General features: G+C 34.6%; 1 protein-coding gene across 3 annotated transcripts; it reads left to right on the top strand.

The window, feature by feature from the left end:
• Positions 1–556: 556 nt before the first annotated feature.
• On the top strand, positions 557–15,327 carry slc4a1b (solute carrier family 4 member 1b (Diego blood group)). 3 transcript variants are annotated; one of them, XM_058794619.1, is made up of 17 exons: positions 557–631; positions 2,038–2,218; positions 3,228–3,363; positions 4,972–5,038; positions 5,178–5,220; positions 5,365–5,549; positions 5,919–6,129; positions 7,343–7,546; positions 8,807–8,955; positions 9,062–9,256; positions 10,849–11,097; positions 11,205–11,294; positions 11,458–11,624; positions 12,730–12,971; positions 13,070–13,239; positions 13,390–13,563; positions 14,528–15,327. In XM_058794619.1, the coding sequence occupies exons 2-17, from the start codon at positions 2,050–2,052 to the stop codon at positions 14,606–14,608; spliced, it is 2,532 nt and encodes an 843-aa protein (XP_058650602.1). In that variant the 5' UTR covers positions 557–631; positions 2,038–2,049; the 3' UTR covers positions 14,609–15,327. The 3 variants fall into 3 exon arrangements, with proteins under 3 accessions (XP_058650602.1, XP_058650605.1, XP_058650604.1); XM_058794622.1 differs by lacking the exons at positions 557–631; positions 2,038–2,218; positions 3,228–3,363 and adding an exon at positions 4,050–4,070; XM_058794621.1 differs by lacking the exons at positions 557–631; positions 2,038–2,218; positions 3,228–3,363 and adding an exon at positions 4,283–4,791.

The following is a 15,327-nucleotide window of genomic DNA, read 5'->3' on the forward strand; positions in this document are numbered from 1 at the left end:
GTCCACAGTTATCAAGGCATACTGTTTACTGCATCAATATTATGGGTGACTCCAAGAACACATTGTCTTGGGTGTGTTTGTGTGTGTAAGAAAAAGACAAAAGGAGATATGGATACATTTTATTACTTTAATGTGAACTGTACATACAGCCAGCCTAAAAAGTATAATGATACTATAAAAATATCAAAGAAAAAGTGGCATCTACAAAACAAATGCTGTTTTTTTTTGTAACAATTACATTAACCTTTTTTGTCATTTTTGCAATGATTTTTAAGAAACTTGTGTTTTATCATTTAAAACCCAACATTTGCAACCTAACTTAACAATCTTATTTTTGTGATATTTTTTGCATGCGTGCACAAATATCATTCTATTAAATAACTGATAAATAAAATACATATTTTGATATTTTGTTTTCTAATGCAATGACATTCATACGTTTTCAAGTACTTTTTTGGGTCATGTGCCTGAAGTATTTAGATCAGTGTCTTCAGGCATTTTTAACCATGTATGTGTTTGTGTAGAGGTGTGTCTGATATCTGCAGGTGTACACAGAGTTTATAAAGGTCTGCACACTTTTGCGAGGGGCTGTAACGGAGAATATTGCTTGAAAAGTTATTGAATATATAAGGTAAGTGCAATTAGTTTTACTATTATTGCTTTTAAATTGTAATTTAGTTGTTTAGTTTGTGTCATGTTTTAATTTACTTTAAACTAGGTTTTACTGTTATAGATATACAGTATATAGTGATATTTATAAAATTTTAAAATGCTATATTTTCATTAAACAATGAATTATCATTGGATGCTGAACAGAATTGAATACAAAAGCTTAAATGCATTATCTGAATGCAAAACTAGACTTATAATTGCTATAAAACTATTAAAAAAAAGCATAAATGATGATTTATAAATGACTGTTGTATGCATAGTTTTGAGCACAAAAACAATAACACAAATTATTGCATAAACACAAATTATTATTCTCATTCAATTTACTTTATTTACATAATTCCCATGTACAAGGGTCAACGCAAACTAACCCCAAACAGACACACACACATACACACCAGATTTAGTGGCTACATGTATCATTCAAAAGGTACAACAACAACATAATGTTAAGCCTTTAACAACAGAAGTCAGGTTAAGTATTGTACTTTTTAAATAATTTAAAAAATAATAACTTATACACAGTACATTAGTTTGCAGCATTGCTAGATCAAAATTGTTTGCATGTTGTAAATTGTTTATGTTAATACTATTTTGTGCTCTCTACAGTAATGAAGAAACACAAAATTCCTTTGGTTTATTGTGGGGGTTTTGATTCCACATGCATGTGTGCTTATAAATAATATTTCTAGGTAATTTAGGACTATTTTGCATGCAGTATCAAAGAAATAAAATGTGTAACACATAATAAAAACAACAGATTTGAAAGGTTTTAAAGATTTAAATGATTAATCTGTCAACTGTATTGTTTTCTGGCTGCTCTGAATGTGAACATCAAGAAAGCAAATATGCCCGCATACATCCATATTTCAATTCTGTACAGTTCACCATGATTATATTGTGATTGTCTTACTTTGACTTGACTTGATTGATATGACACACAAGCACACAGACACGCTCACTGATAAGTTTCCACATTTGCATTCTGGCTTGTGCCACTCACACTTCTGGTGTTTGAAGGGTAAACATGAGCTTTAGTTTATCAGTCATCACCGGACAGGAAACACACACACACATGGTCACACCAGAGGTCCAGCCATCATGTTTAAATTGTCTACATCTCTGCTTTGAATTATAACATCCAGTAGAGCAAGAAGGACACTTACAGATATTACATGACGTCAAGTTGTAACATGCAGTTGTTACCTACAGAATCTATTTTCACTTGATCTGACCATGTAAACCATCAAAATATACATGCGTTATTATTAGTCAAACTGCTATACTTTAAATTTATTGTGATGTTAAGTGTACTTACATATGATAGTAACAGAATAGTAATAGTTTATTGTTATCTGTGGTCAGGCATATGTGGAAATGAATGAGTCGGTGAAGAACCCAAACCAGCAGAGCTATTGGCAGGAGATGGGCAGATGGGTGGGCTTTGAGGAGACCTATGATGTCGAAGCGGGCCGCTGGGGCCCGTCCCACATCTCCTACCTCACCTTCAAGAGCCTGGTGCAGATACGCAGGACAATGAACACGGGTGAGGGAATGCCTGTGAGGTCATTATGGGGTCAAACCTCAGCTCAGACTTGCTTTCACTAGACTGTGTGTAGAAGCACTTAGACTAGACATTATATAACATTATATACATCTGTACATTACAGTACATAATGCTTAATAGTTATTTATTTATTATTAGCTATTATATATTATTGGATATTTCCATATACACTACCATTCAAATATGTTGGGTTGTTAAGGCCTTTTTAATGTTTTTGAGTCTCTTATGCTCACCAGAGCTGCATTTATTTGATCAAAATGCAGTAAAAACAGTAATATTGTGAAATATTGTTCCAATTTAAAAGAACTGTTTGCTTATTTTTCTATTTAAGAAACATTTGTTATTATTATCAATTATCAACATCAAAATCAATGATCAAAATCTGGATTCTTTGATGAATAGGAAGATCAAAACAACAATTTATTTCAAACTGATTTTTTGTAACAATGTAAAAGTCTTTACTGTCACTTTTGATCAAAACTATGCATTGTTCTTTTTCTTAGAAAAAAAAAACTTACTGACCTTTTGAACTTAACTGAACTTTTACACAGTAAAGTATCTTCATTAAATAGTTTATAGATTGAACAAACTTTTAATTTAACTGACATTTTTTTACAGTAGCTTTCAGAAACATTAACAGAAGAGTTATGTATAGCCTACGTGTGTTTGCTAATGACTTATTAATGAAAGTGAATGAAGGTCCCAGTCCTGTTCTGACAAGGTTAGCATGGTTATTAGCAAGTGTGGAATGTCAGAAAAAATGTAACTTCACTACACAGGCTCAGATGAGATGGTCGTAGAAAGTTAGTGTCCCGAAAAACCAGCTCAACCTGAGCTCTTCAGCTGCGTCCTTAGTGTTTATGTTTACTGTAGTAAAGCTCAAGCTCAGTCAGAGCCCTCTTCCTCTCTTTTTCCTTCGTCTCTCTATTGTCTTTTCTTTTTCTTTCTTTTATTTATTTATTTATTTATTATTATTTTTTTGGATCAGGTTTAATGATGCTGGACAGAGAGGAGAAGACGCTCTCCAGTGTTATTGAGAAGATTGTGGATGCCCTGGTTAGCAAAAAGGAGATTCAGCCAGGGGATAGAGATAAGGTTCTTCAAGCATTAATGCACAAACAGAGGTACTACACACACCACACATTTTGACATAAAAATCAATGTGGACGTAAATGTTTATGCCCTTGTGTACTGAGCTAAAGCAGCATTGTTTTAACCATTGCACGTGCAGAACTTGTGTGTGTGGAATGTAATTTGAAACTCTGAATTTCTCCCCGTAATGGACAATAGGCCTACCGTTTATATCTAGTTTAACTTTTATATCGATATACAAATGTTGCAAACGCGTCTGAATATAGAACATAGGGTAAGCTGCTGCAGGATGAACATAAATCGTGATTTATTGTGTATTATGCCATGGTCTGTCTGAATACTCAATTCTGATTGGCTGGCAGGTGTTGATTAAATTCGTTTAACTGCACAGGTAGTTCCAGGTCCGTTTAATTAGCCTTTTTCACAAGAATCGTAAATTACGTGGAGAGTCTTGCACAGCCAGACGGACAGAATGGCAAAGCTAACCATTACCCGAGCTGACCAAACAGTTAATTGTGAAATGTTTGCGCTTTGTAGAGTACAGTACCAGCAGTTCAAGCATTTTCATAGGATCTAATTTGTAAAAAAAAAAAAAGACTTTGATTCTCGAATTCATTCTTGTTCAGTACGGCCGCTGTTGTCAGCTGTGCATTAAACGATGCTTTTCCCTGCAAGCGCCAATCCGGAAGCCAGAAACGCCGAAGTGTGAAAAAGGCCAATCACTTTCCTAAAAACATTGGTAACCATAGTAACATACGTTACAGTTGAATAGTAATACAGACGAAAATAACCGTCATTTTTATCGTTCCGGTCAAATATTGCAGCGCAAATATTATTAACATCTTTAATATGTGAATGCTGGCAAATGACCATGGTATAAACGGGATAATCAACGGCTAGCGCGCGTCGGGTGGTTCTTCGCCTCCACGTCGTGCATTCAAATCGTTTAATGCACAGCTAGCCGTTGATTATCCCTTACTTAACCCATTCAAATGAACTCATAAACCCTAAAGCAGATTGCCTTTCTGTCATTATCAGATGCGTGTGAGTTTAATGCGTCTCTTTCCCGCTTACGTTTCTGTCCCTGTAAATGTTGGAAAGTATTTCAATTTTGTACAAAGACTCGATCGTCCTGACATCAAGCAAGACTCCATTAGACTTCATTCCGTTAAACTAGACAGCATAGAAGAAGCGCCGGCGCGCACAAACAGACGGAGCACAATAATTTTAACTAAATACAGGCTACATTTTGCTAAAGTATTTTAGATCCAAAAGTTCTCCCTTTTACAGCACCATAAACTGCAGTACGAAGAGTGTATTGCAGCCTGTTGCAGCATGACCAAAATTTTAAGACAGAACTATAGTGTTCAGTAGCCTAATTAAAAATAATAAAAAAAGCAATTTTGTGTTGTTTTCCCCTCTGCTGTGCTGCACTGAAAACATAATGAACCGTGACCAAGGTACGTACCGAATCATCATTTTTTAGTGCAGGTCTACATTGCAAGTAGCCTATGAAACACAAGAGGACTTTCATATACCAGTGTAGCATTACCAAAAGGTCCCACATTTTATGAGGTGTCTTTAGCTAAAAATCCAGTTCACATTTAAAACCAAGAATATTTTTCTTTCTCTGTTCCCAGCCAGTCTGTAGAGACCCAGCCTCTTACCTCAGGTGTGGAAATGGAGAAATTCTCTGTCACAGAGAAAGTGAGAACAAGTTTTATTGTTTCAACTCTTCCGAGCATAACTTAGACATGTTCTCTATCATTTATTTTCTAATACAATAATACAATACAAATTTTTAGTAATATCTTTTGACATTTTTTGACTATATTCTCAACTGAAGAGGGACACAACTGGTACTGCAGAGGCCTCGATGGTGCTTGTAGGTGAGAACAACAACCATTTCAGATGAATATTTTAATGAGTTTAACATTTTATAAGTCCAATTATATTGTTTACTTTTCACGTGTTTCTGTTAGAAAGCATTGATTGTATTTTTACACTATAATGTGCTGGTTTGTGTGTGTAAGGTGCTCTGGAGTTCCTGGAGAGGCCTACGCTAGCGTTTGTGCGTCTACGGGATGCTGTGGTGCTGGAGTCGGCTCTGGAAACTCCCGTACCTGTGCGGTTCATCTTCATCTTGATTGGCCCAACCAGAACTGACATGGACTATCATGAGTGTGGCCGAGCGATGGCAGCACTACTTGCTGACAAAGTAAGAGAACTGACAGGAAGAGCAAATCTGCCATCAATGCAACCGTTATCTTTGCAGATCTATGCAAACAGCTCCCTTTAATTTATATGTCACTTAGGTGTACTTTAAAGAGAGCATACTTTCATGATTATGTTTCTTAACACACTTATCACACTTCTGGAATGGATGTGGAACTTCTAATAATACGACTATATTAATTATTCATGCCCTAGTGCATGCTACACTTCAGGAAAATGTGAACCACAAAACCATTTCAGCCTAACTTATGATAAAGGAAATTAAGGATAAACATTACATTTTCAGATTTATTTGAAATATTTAATGTTTATGCTGTTTCTGTTTTGTTTTTCCTACACCTGTCTTTCACAGGTATTTAACCAGGCAGCATTCCAGGCTCAGAGTGACCGGGAGCTAACTGATGCTGTGGGAGACTTCATGGACTGCTGCATTGTGATTCCACCCACTGAGATTCAGGACGAGTCCATGCTAACATCACTCATCCCCTTCCAGAAGAAATTACTGCAAGAGAGACTCCGTCCGTCTGACCCCAAACTCCGCCTGGAGGTCAAACCTCGCAAGCGTAAGGATACATACAGTACACTACAACACATGCTTAATATAAGTATATAATAACTGTATAAGTGAATATACTTGCAGCAGGTCTTCTGCTGCACATGCAATAGATCAGTATTTTTAGTTAACAATTGAACAGAAGTTTAAGAACTCAAGTGCTTCCTGGCAAACACAAATTTCATGATGATAAATGTGTTAATTACATTCTCAGAAACAAAAGCTGTCACTGAGGCGGTACCTTTTCAAAAGGTACATGTTTGTCCCTAAAGGGTCCATTTTGGTACGTTAAAGGTACATATTTGAACCTAATAGGTACAAAAGTATCCCTTTTGAAAAGGTACCGCCCCAGTGACAGCTTTTGAACCTTTATTTCTTAGAGTGTACGTAAGAGTAATAAAAAATATAACCACAATCAGATGAAGGGTTTTAAGCTGAAATTAGACTGCTAAATAATTATAGTATAAAAATAGTGAATTTTATCTTCCTGAAATAAATGGCTAGAGAGTTTCTTTGATACGGATGAAATTTGGCATGATTATTCTTGCTTTAATGTGTACAAAATTTTAAGTTAGATGTAGGACTGTGGAAATATTGTCAATATACAATACAGGCCACAACCAATAATTTAATTGGCTCTTATCTGGCAACTGACTCAATGGAACAAGATCATTTTTGGCATGACTGTATCTAGATGTACATTTCGATTTTTGTGTAAATTGGACCTATAAGCTAGGACAAGTTTGGAAAAGTAGATTTTAGGAAAATAAAAATTGGCAGAAATATTCCCCCAGCAAAAACTGAAAAGCTTGTGATTCAGGAGTATTAAAATATAAAATGGAGTATTAAATATTAAATGAAATATCGATTAAATTATTGATCATAACCAGGCACTGTATACACTTACAGTACAAAAATTAAATGAAAACGTAAATTAAATTTGTGTACAAATCTAATTTAGCTCACACAGAATAAAAACTTACTAGAATATTTCATTCTGCAACAATCAAGTATTTTTGTATAATGACACTACATTATAAAACTCCCAGGAAACCAATTCAACCCCCCTTTTTTTTTTTTTTTTACTGTTTCTTAATGGAAGCAGGAAATAAACCCCTTCAGGTTGATACAAGACCCTTCACTTTTGGGGTTTATTTTAGGAAAAATCTCACTGGTCACAAAAGCAAAGCACAGACATCTAAAGCTAATCCATTTTCCCACAGCTTCAAAATCGTCAGGACCCCCTCCAGAAGATCCACTAGCACGTACTGGTGTTCCATTCGGTGGCATGATTAGAGACATGAAGAGACGGTATCAATACTATGTCAGTGACATCACTGATGCTCTGGACGCTCAAGTTGTTGCTGCTATCATCTTTATTTACTTTGCTGCTCTATCACCAGCCATCACCTTCGGAGGTCTCCTTGGTAAGTATGTTTAGCCTAAAGAAGGCTTCGTTCACGCTGTACACCAATCCCATTTGTTTTCCAAATCTGATCTTTATGACTGAGCATTCACACTGTCAGTGTGGAAAGAGAAGACAGAAAACTGGAAGTTTCAGAGGATTTACTGTACTGTCTCTATTTTTTCACATTCATTCATTGAATGCCACACAGTATACTATATTGTGAAAGAGTAAGCTAGTGATTGTTTGTTTAACATTACATGCACATCCCAAAAAAACTATTTCAAATCTGATAGGACTTTTCAGACTAAGGTGCATTTTCAAAAAACAGATTTGAATTTTGGATTTATGAAGCTTTATGAAGCTAGAACAATAACACCAGTATTCTCAGTTGTGTGTTTTTTTTTTGAAAGTTTTAGAAGTGAAGTTGTTGTTGTAAAAGCTGTTGTAAAAATTTTCAATTCCAAAACCAGAAATTCAGATTGAAACAAAAACTTGATCATATAATAATCTAAATATTTAAACTTGACCAAAAAATGTTGGGAAATAAATAAATCACCTGCTGTTTAAAAACACAAATCTATCAAATATGCCAGAAAAACAATTCAGTCTAGATATCTTTTCAATTCAAAGCAGCTAAATTTGACGAAAGATTTGAGAAGGTTGCATTACTGGATTTTACTGTTTGTCGTTTGACATTTCTGTTGTAAAACAGTTGTCACTAAATGTTTAGCTACTTACGTCTCGCACCATGTATTATTCATACCTTAAAATGTAAGCACTGGAATTCATGTTTGCTGTCTGTGAATATATAGATAAAAATGAAAAATTATAGCTTCAAGTTTTCAGATAAATAATTTTAACATTTTAAAGATATAAAATATGGCACAAATTTTTATGACACTTAATTTTCTAGCGATTATCGCCGATTTGATTGCACAGATACTATTTAAACTAAACTGAGCTAGACAATGACATCTCTGAATTCAATAATGAAATGCCTTTAACTGAAAATTTTATAAAATAAAATCTTATCATTATACATTACTGACACTCTATCCTCCAATTTGATACTGTTAAGTGCTTTGACACAATCTGTATTGTTAAAAGCGCTATATAAATAAAGATGACTTGACTTGACTTGACAAATACATTTTGTTAAATGACAGATTCAAATGTATTTGTTTATTTATTTATTTTTGGGTCACTTATCTAGTTCCACAATTTTTCATGTGGTTCATGTATATACTTTTATTTGGCTCTCTTCTGCTTTTCTCCACAGCTGATAAGGTGGAAAACATGATGGGTGTTTCAGAGCTGATGATCTCCACTTCAGTGCTGGGCATTATCTTCTGCCTGGTCGCTGCCCAACCTGTACTAGTTATTGGCTTTTCTGGGCCACTGCTGGTGTTTGAAGAGGCCTTTTTTAATGTTAGTTTTTCTCTCTCTTTACAACATCTATTTGAATACAGCATCAACCCTGTGTACTGGTCAGTTCATTTAAATTCTCCCATCATGCTTTTCCTCCTGGCTGAAGTTCTGTAAGTCTCAGGGCATTGAGTACATCGTAGGCCGAGTGTGGGTTGGCGCTTGGCTGGTGGTCATTGTTGTGGTCATTGTTGCCTTTGAAGGAAGCTTCCTGGTCCGCTTCATTTCCCGCTTCACTCAAGAGATCTTCTCCATCCTTATCTCCCTCATCTTCATCTACGAGACCTTTGCCAAACTTGGCAGGGTAAACACCTTTTTATTTGCTATTTTAACATGCAACCATTCCTGTACTTTTGTATCATTTGACTTCATACATTTTGCTACATTACATTTTTTTCAGGAATTTAGTTAACTAGCGACAGAGACCGTGATCAGCTGTTATCACGTGCAAAATGGAAACGACCTAGAGAATATAATTTTATTTACTTTATCAAAATGCATGTCTCCTAATAGTTTTTCAACAGTAAATCCTCTAATACAAAATTATAGTAATTGATGGTGCTTGCCAAGACAAATTAGCCTTAAATTGAACCAACAATTGGGCTCTTTTGCCTTAGGCTAGTAATAACCACCTAGCAATTTGTAACCACTCAGAACACTATAGCAACTACTTAGCTATGAGTTTGCATGGACAAGCAATTTTCACAAAATGATAGTAGGAAAAATGTCAAAAACTTTGTTTCCTAAACTCCAGTAGCTAACAGTAGCAAAGAGGCTTATTTTTATAACTTTATGTACTCTTTTATATATGTGACCCTGGACCACAAAACCAGTCTTAAGTGTCAGTTTTTCAAAATTGATGTTTATACATAATCTGAAAGCTGAATAAATAAGCTTTCCATTGATGTGTGGTTTGTTAGGATCGGACAATATTTGAAAATATTGACAACTATTTGAAAATCTGGAATCTGGGGGTGCAAAAAAATCAAAATATTGAGAAAATCGCCTTTAAAGTTGTCTAAATGAAGTTCTTAGCAATGCATATTACTAATCAAAAATTAACTTTTGATATATTTATGGTAATAAATTTACAAAATATCTTCATGGAACATGATCTTTATTTAATATCCTAATGATTTTTGGCATAAAATAAAAATCGATAATTTTGACCCATACAGTGTATTTTTGGCTATTGCTACAAATATACCCCAGCGAACTGGTTTTCTGGTCCAGGGTCACATATATTAAAGTATAATTTATTCCTGTGATGGCAAAGCTGAATTTTCAGCAGTTATTACTCACCTACAGAAATCATTCTAATACATATTTTGTGCTCAATTATTAATAGTTCTTATTATTAATGTTGATAACAATTTTTGCTTCTTAAGTGGAAACCATAAAACATCTTTTTCAGGATTCTTTGATTAGAAGAAAGTTCAAAAGAACAACATTTATTTGAAACAGAAAACATTTGTAAATGTCCTCACTGTCACTTTTGATCGATTTAGTGTGTCCTTGCTGAATAAAAGTATTAATTTCTTCCTTACCCCAAAACTCCTGAATGGTAGTGTATCATGGCTTCCACAAAAATATCAGACAGCAAAAACTATTTTCAATATTGATAATAATAAGAAATGTTTCTTGAGCACCAAATTAGCATTTTAAAATGATTTCTGAAGAATGATGTTACTTTTAAAAAGTGCTCAAGTAAAAAAAGTTATTTGAAATTGTAATAAAATTTTACTGTGTTTTTAATTAAATAAAGCAGCCTTGGTTCATTAAATTATTCCAAATTTTTGACCAGTAGTGTAGTCATTATGGTACTCACTCAAGACATTAATTTAATATACTATAATACTGTATCAACTTTTCTCTCCATTTCATCCTTCATTCCAGGTTTTCAAAGAACACCCTCTTATCCTGAATTATGAGCATTTAAACACTACAGCTGAGGACCCTTGGCACACAGTTGTCAACTATCAGAGACTCCTGGACAACGTTACAGGCAATATGTCTGTTGTGAGGTCCGTTACACACCGGCCTTATCCCAACACAGCTCTTCTGTCCATGTGTCTCATGTTTGGCTGTTTCTCTATTGCATACTACTTACGCATGTTCAAGAATGGCAAATTCCTGCCAGGCAAGGTAAATAGACTGTTGCAGATTGTAATCAAAATTTGACAAGCTGACTTTATTGCAGTCTTCATTGAGTAGGTTCCATTTATGTAAAGAACTGAATGTTTGATGAATAGATTCGACGTTTGCTTGGTGACTTTGGAGTTCCCATTGCAATTTTCCTCATGGTGGCTATCGATATCAATATTGAGGATGCATACACTCAGGTATGCTTGTAAATATTATTTAATTCTAATAGGAAATTCTTATTTTAATTTTAGATGAGAATTAGATTCCTTTATAGACAGATGACACTTTTAGGATACCAATTCAGATCCAGTCCTATAAAGTTACTGTCTTGACCTCTCTGACCTTTGACTTGTCTCACAGAAACTGGTGGTGCCTAAGGGTCTTCAGGTGTCCAACCCTAAGATGCGGGGATGGTTAATCAACCCTATGGGTGAACACAAGCCCTTCCCCATATGGATGATGTTCGCCTCTGTTGTCCCAGCTATGTTGGTCTTCATCCTCATCTTCCTAGAGTCTCAGATTACCACGTGAGTGATGTTTTCTGAAGGAAGATGACTAAAGGTTCTTTATTGACAGAGCACAACATGACAATCAAAATAGGCCAATCAAAATATATTTACTTTTTTTTTTAGTAACATTTACGGTTATGTGGAGTACATGGAAGCGTGTTTCCGCCATAGGATGGAAAAATAAATAAAAAAGGCAACTGTGACTTTTTATAGTTTTATCTTCTCTGAGAAGAAAAGGCAGAATTTTGAGAAAAAAGTAGTGAATGTAAGATTAAAAGTTTTAATTACCATATTTGTTTTTTATTCTGTAGCAAAAAAAAAAAAAAAGAGAATAGTGAGATGTAAAATCATAATTATGAGAAAAAAAAGTTAATGAGATATAAACTCCGAATTACAAGATGTAAACTTGGGATTGAGAGGAAAAGTCATAAATTTGCATTTATATCTTTATATTTATATATTTTTTCTTCTCAGAATTTATATCTTGCTAATTTTTTAAATCAGAATTGTGAGATAAAAGTTGCAATTAGCTTTTTTTTAACCTGTGTAGGATGACACAGTGTGGCAAAAATTGAAACAAAGACATTATCTTTGAATAATGATTTGATTTATTGGTAACACTTTAGGGACCAATTCTCACTATTAACAAGTTTCTTATTAGCACTATTATTAACATATTGGCTGTTTATTAGTACTTATAAAGCACATATTCTGCATGACCATATTCAACTTCCCTAATCCTACCCAACACCTAAACTTAACAACTACCGGTTACACTTTATTTTAAGTTCTTCTTGTTACAGTGTAATTTTACATTTAAAACTGAGTAATATTAATTATCTACATGTACTTACTATATGGTTGGGTTTGGATTAGGGTTAGTTGCATGTAATTATGCATAATTTATTGTTATTATAATAGTAAGTACATGTAACAAGAACACCTTTAAATAAAATGCTACCCAACTACCTTACTATTAATAAGCAGCAAATTAGGTGTTTGTTGAGGCAAAAGTCGTAGTTAATGGTTTGTTAATAGTGAGAATTAAAGTAAAGCGTGACCGATTTATTTAAAATGATTTCATTTATAAACAAATCTTTTCACTTGTCTCTTGTTTTTCAAGACTAATTGTGAGTAAACCAGAGAGAAAAATGGTCAAGGGTTCTGGCTTCCACATGGATCTTCTCATCCTGGTGAGCATGGGAGGTCTGAGTGCCATATTTGGCATTCCTTGGTTGAGTGCCGCAACTGTAAGATCCGTATCCCACGCCAATGCCCTGACTGTCATGAGCAAGGGCCCAAAACCTGAGATTCAGAAGGTTCTGGAACAGAGAGTCAGTGGAGTAGTGGTGGCTTTGCTTGTTGGTATGTTGACAAACTTCTAAACTTCTTCTAAACATGGTTCTCACAATACTGCGCTTTCTTACAGTACATTAAAATCTTCTTTGTCTGTCCTTTTGCAGGTCTGTCCATTCTCATGGAGCCCATTTTAAAAATGATTCCTATTACAGCTCTGTTTGGAATCTTCCTCTACATGGGAATCACATCCCTCAGTGGCATTCAGCTTTGGGATCGAATGCTGCTCCTCCTTATTCCCAAAAAGTATCACCCAGATGAACCTTATGCTACAAAAGTATGTGTCTCTCAGAAGTTCTCACATCTTCCATTACTCTGTTGGAGTATATTGCATTTCAGTTTTCCTTCTTGTGAATGTTTCATACTCAAGGTCGGTTGCCTTTTGCATGTAAAACCAGTTGATCCTGGTCTCTGTCTCCCTCTGCAGGTCAGCACCAATAGAATGTATGTTTTCACTGCTATCCAGATGGCGTGTCTGGCAGTCCTGTGGATAGTGAAATCGAGCCCTGTGTCACTGGCTCTACCATTCGTCCTGATACTCACCATCCCTCTGCGCATGTTCATGACTGGACGACTTTTCACTGAGCAAGAGATGAAATATGTAAGTGGCGCACTGACTGAGACAAAACATATGTTAATTGCAAGTTAAAGGCAAAGTGCATTAAACTTACTGCCATTGGATTTTCAAGCTATTCAAGTTATATATATTAAAATGTAATTTGTGATGGCAAAGCTGAATTTTCAGCATCATTACTCCAGTCGTCGGTGTCACATGATCCTTTAGAAATCATTCTAATATGCTGGTTTTGTGTTTGATTATTATCAGTTATTATTGGTCCTCAATTATTAATAATGGTTCTTATTATTATTAAAGTTGAAAACAGTTTTTGCTGCTTTAATATTTAAGCGGAAAACATGATACCTCTTTTTCAGTATTCTCTGATTAATAGACAGTTCACAGGCTCTTATTCAAATGCCTAATATGTAGAAAATGCAAGAAGCCAAAATGTTTTGGTCCTGTCACGTTCAGTTATAAATTGCATGAATTACGTATATGATTCACCCTCGTGTGCCTATAATTTCAAAATAGTCAACTTTGACAAAAAGGTTGAGTAGTTCGCTTCTGCAAATGTAACTGTTTATTTTTAAAATCTTGATGTTAAACTGCTCTCATTTTAGTTTTAAGATTTCTCTGAATTACTCATTAATTAATCATAAAAATGAAAAAAATGTCTGAGTACGTGTACAACTGATTTGATATTGTATATCAATGCCGTGATGATAAACATCAGAACAAGCTGAAAGAGTCGGTATAAGCTGGTTAATGAAAAAAAGTTCTGAAATTTCTGAAACCACTGTTCCAACTCAGTCAAGATTTATGAAAAATTAGACTTATTTGTGAAGAGCGTTTCTGTTGCATCAAATGATTCTTCAAACAAAAACAAAAAATCTTCAAAGTTGTTGTGTTCCACTGAAAAAAATAATACCATACAGATTTGGAAATGCACAAGGTTGAGTAAATGATGACAGCGTCTTAATTTAAGAACTTTATATCTTCAATACAGCTTGACGGTGATGATGCCAAGGCAACATTTGAAGAGGAGCCGGGAGTGGATGTGTATTCTGAAACACAGATGCCGTTATAGATCATTTTCATGGAACCGAAGTCATTTTTCACAATCAATTTATTAGAGTGCATCCAGCATATAAAATTGTTTTGACCATTTCAGCCCCCTTTTATTGCAACTTTGACAAAATTTAGGGATTAAATGGTAACACTTTATTTTAGGGTCTCTTAACTAGTTGCTTATTAGCAGGAATTGAGGGAAAAGTCACAGTTAATAGTGAATTAGTGTTCCCTATTCTAAAGTGTTACCGATTAAGTTTTATAATTTTTGGTGTGTGTGTGTCTGTTAATTGTTGTTATAATGGTCCGTTACAGTTCTTGCAAGTACTGACATTGATTAAGGTACTGTATTATGAAAATGCACATAGGACCAGCTCATCAAAAAGATATGATATTGCTCTTGCATTATAAAGAAATAATTTTTATGAATACTTTGTGTTTTAGGAGGAGTACGTAGCCTATATTTACTTCCTTTTTTTTACTCCCTTCATATAAAGGTATGGTGTTGTTGCCAAATCTACATCAAACACACGATTATTTCTTTTCCATGTTACAGGCAAATAAGACAAACAGCCAATGTGACATGAATGTGAAATATTTAAAATATATATAAAATAAATTCTGAAAACATATGCCTGGTAGTTTGTTGTTTTGCTGTATTATCACCATCAAAAAATGATGTAACAGCCTATTGGAGCCTACATTACCTTAACCTTTCAGACGCAGCTCATCATCCAC

This window comes from Onychostoma macrolepis, chromosome 12, assembly GCF_012432095.1.
Source record: "Onychostoma macrolepis isolate SWU-2019 chromosome 12, ASM1243209v1, whole genome shotgun sequence".
NCBI classification, from domain to species: Eukaryota; Metazoa; Chordata; class Actinopteri; order Cypriniformes; family Cyprinidae; genus Onychostoma; species Onychostoma macrolepis.

What these genes read in the sequence shown, in the direction of transcription:
- slc4a1b (XM_058794619.1), top strand. Translation starts at nt 2,050, where the DNA reads ATGAATGAGTCGGTGAAGAACCCAAACCAGCAGAGCTATTGGCAGGAG. An exon ending in CAGCACTACTTGCTGACAAA is followed by an intron (nt 5,550 to 5,918) that starts GTAAGAGAACTG and finishes TGTCTTTCACAG; the next exon opens with GTATTTAACCAGGCAGCATT. An exon ending in GCAAATTCCTGCCAGGCAAG is followed by an intron (nt 11,098 to 11,204) that starts GTAAATAGACTG and finishes TTTGATGAATAG; the next exon opens with ATTCGACGTTTGCTTGGTGA.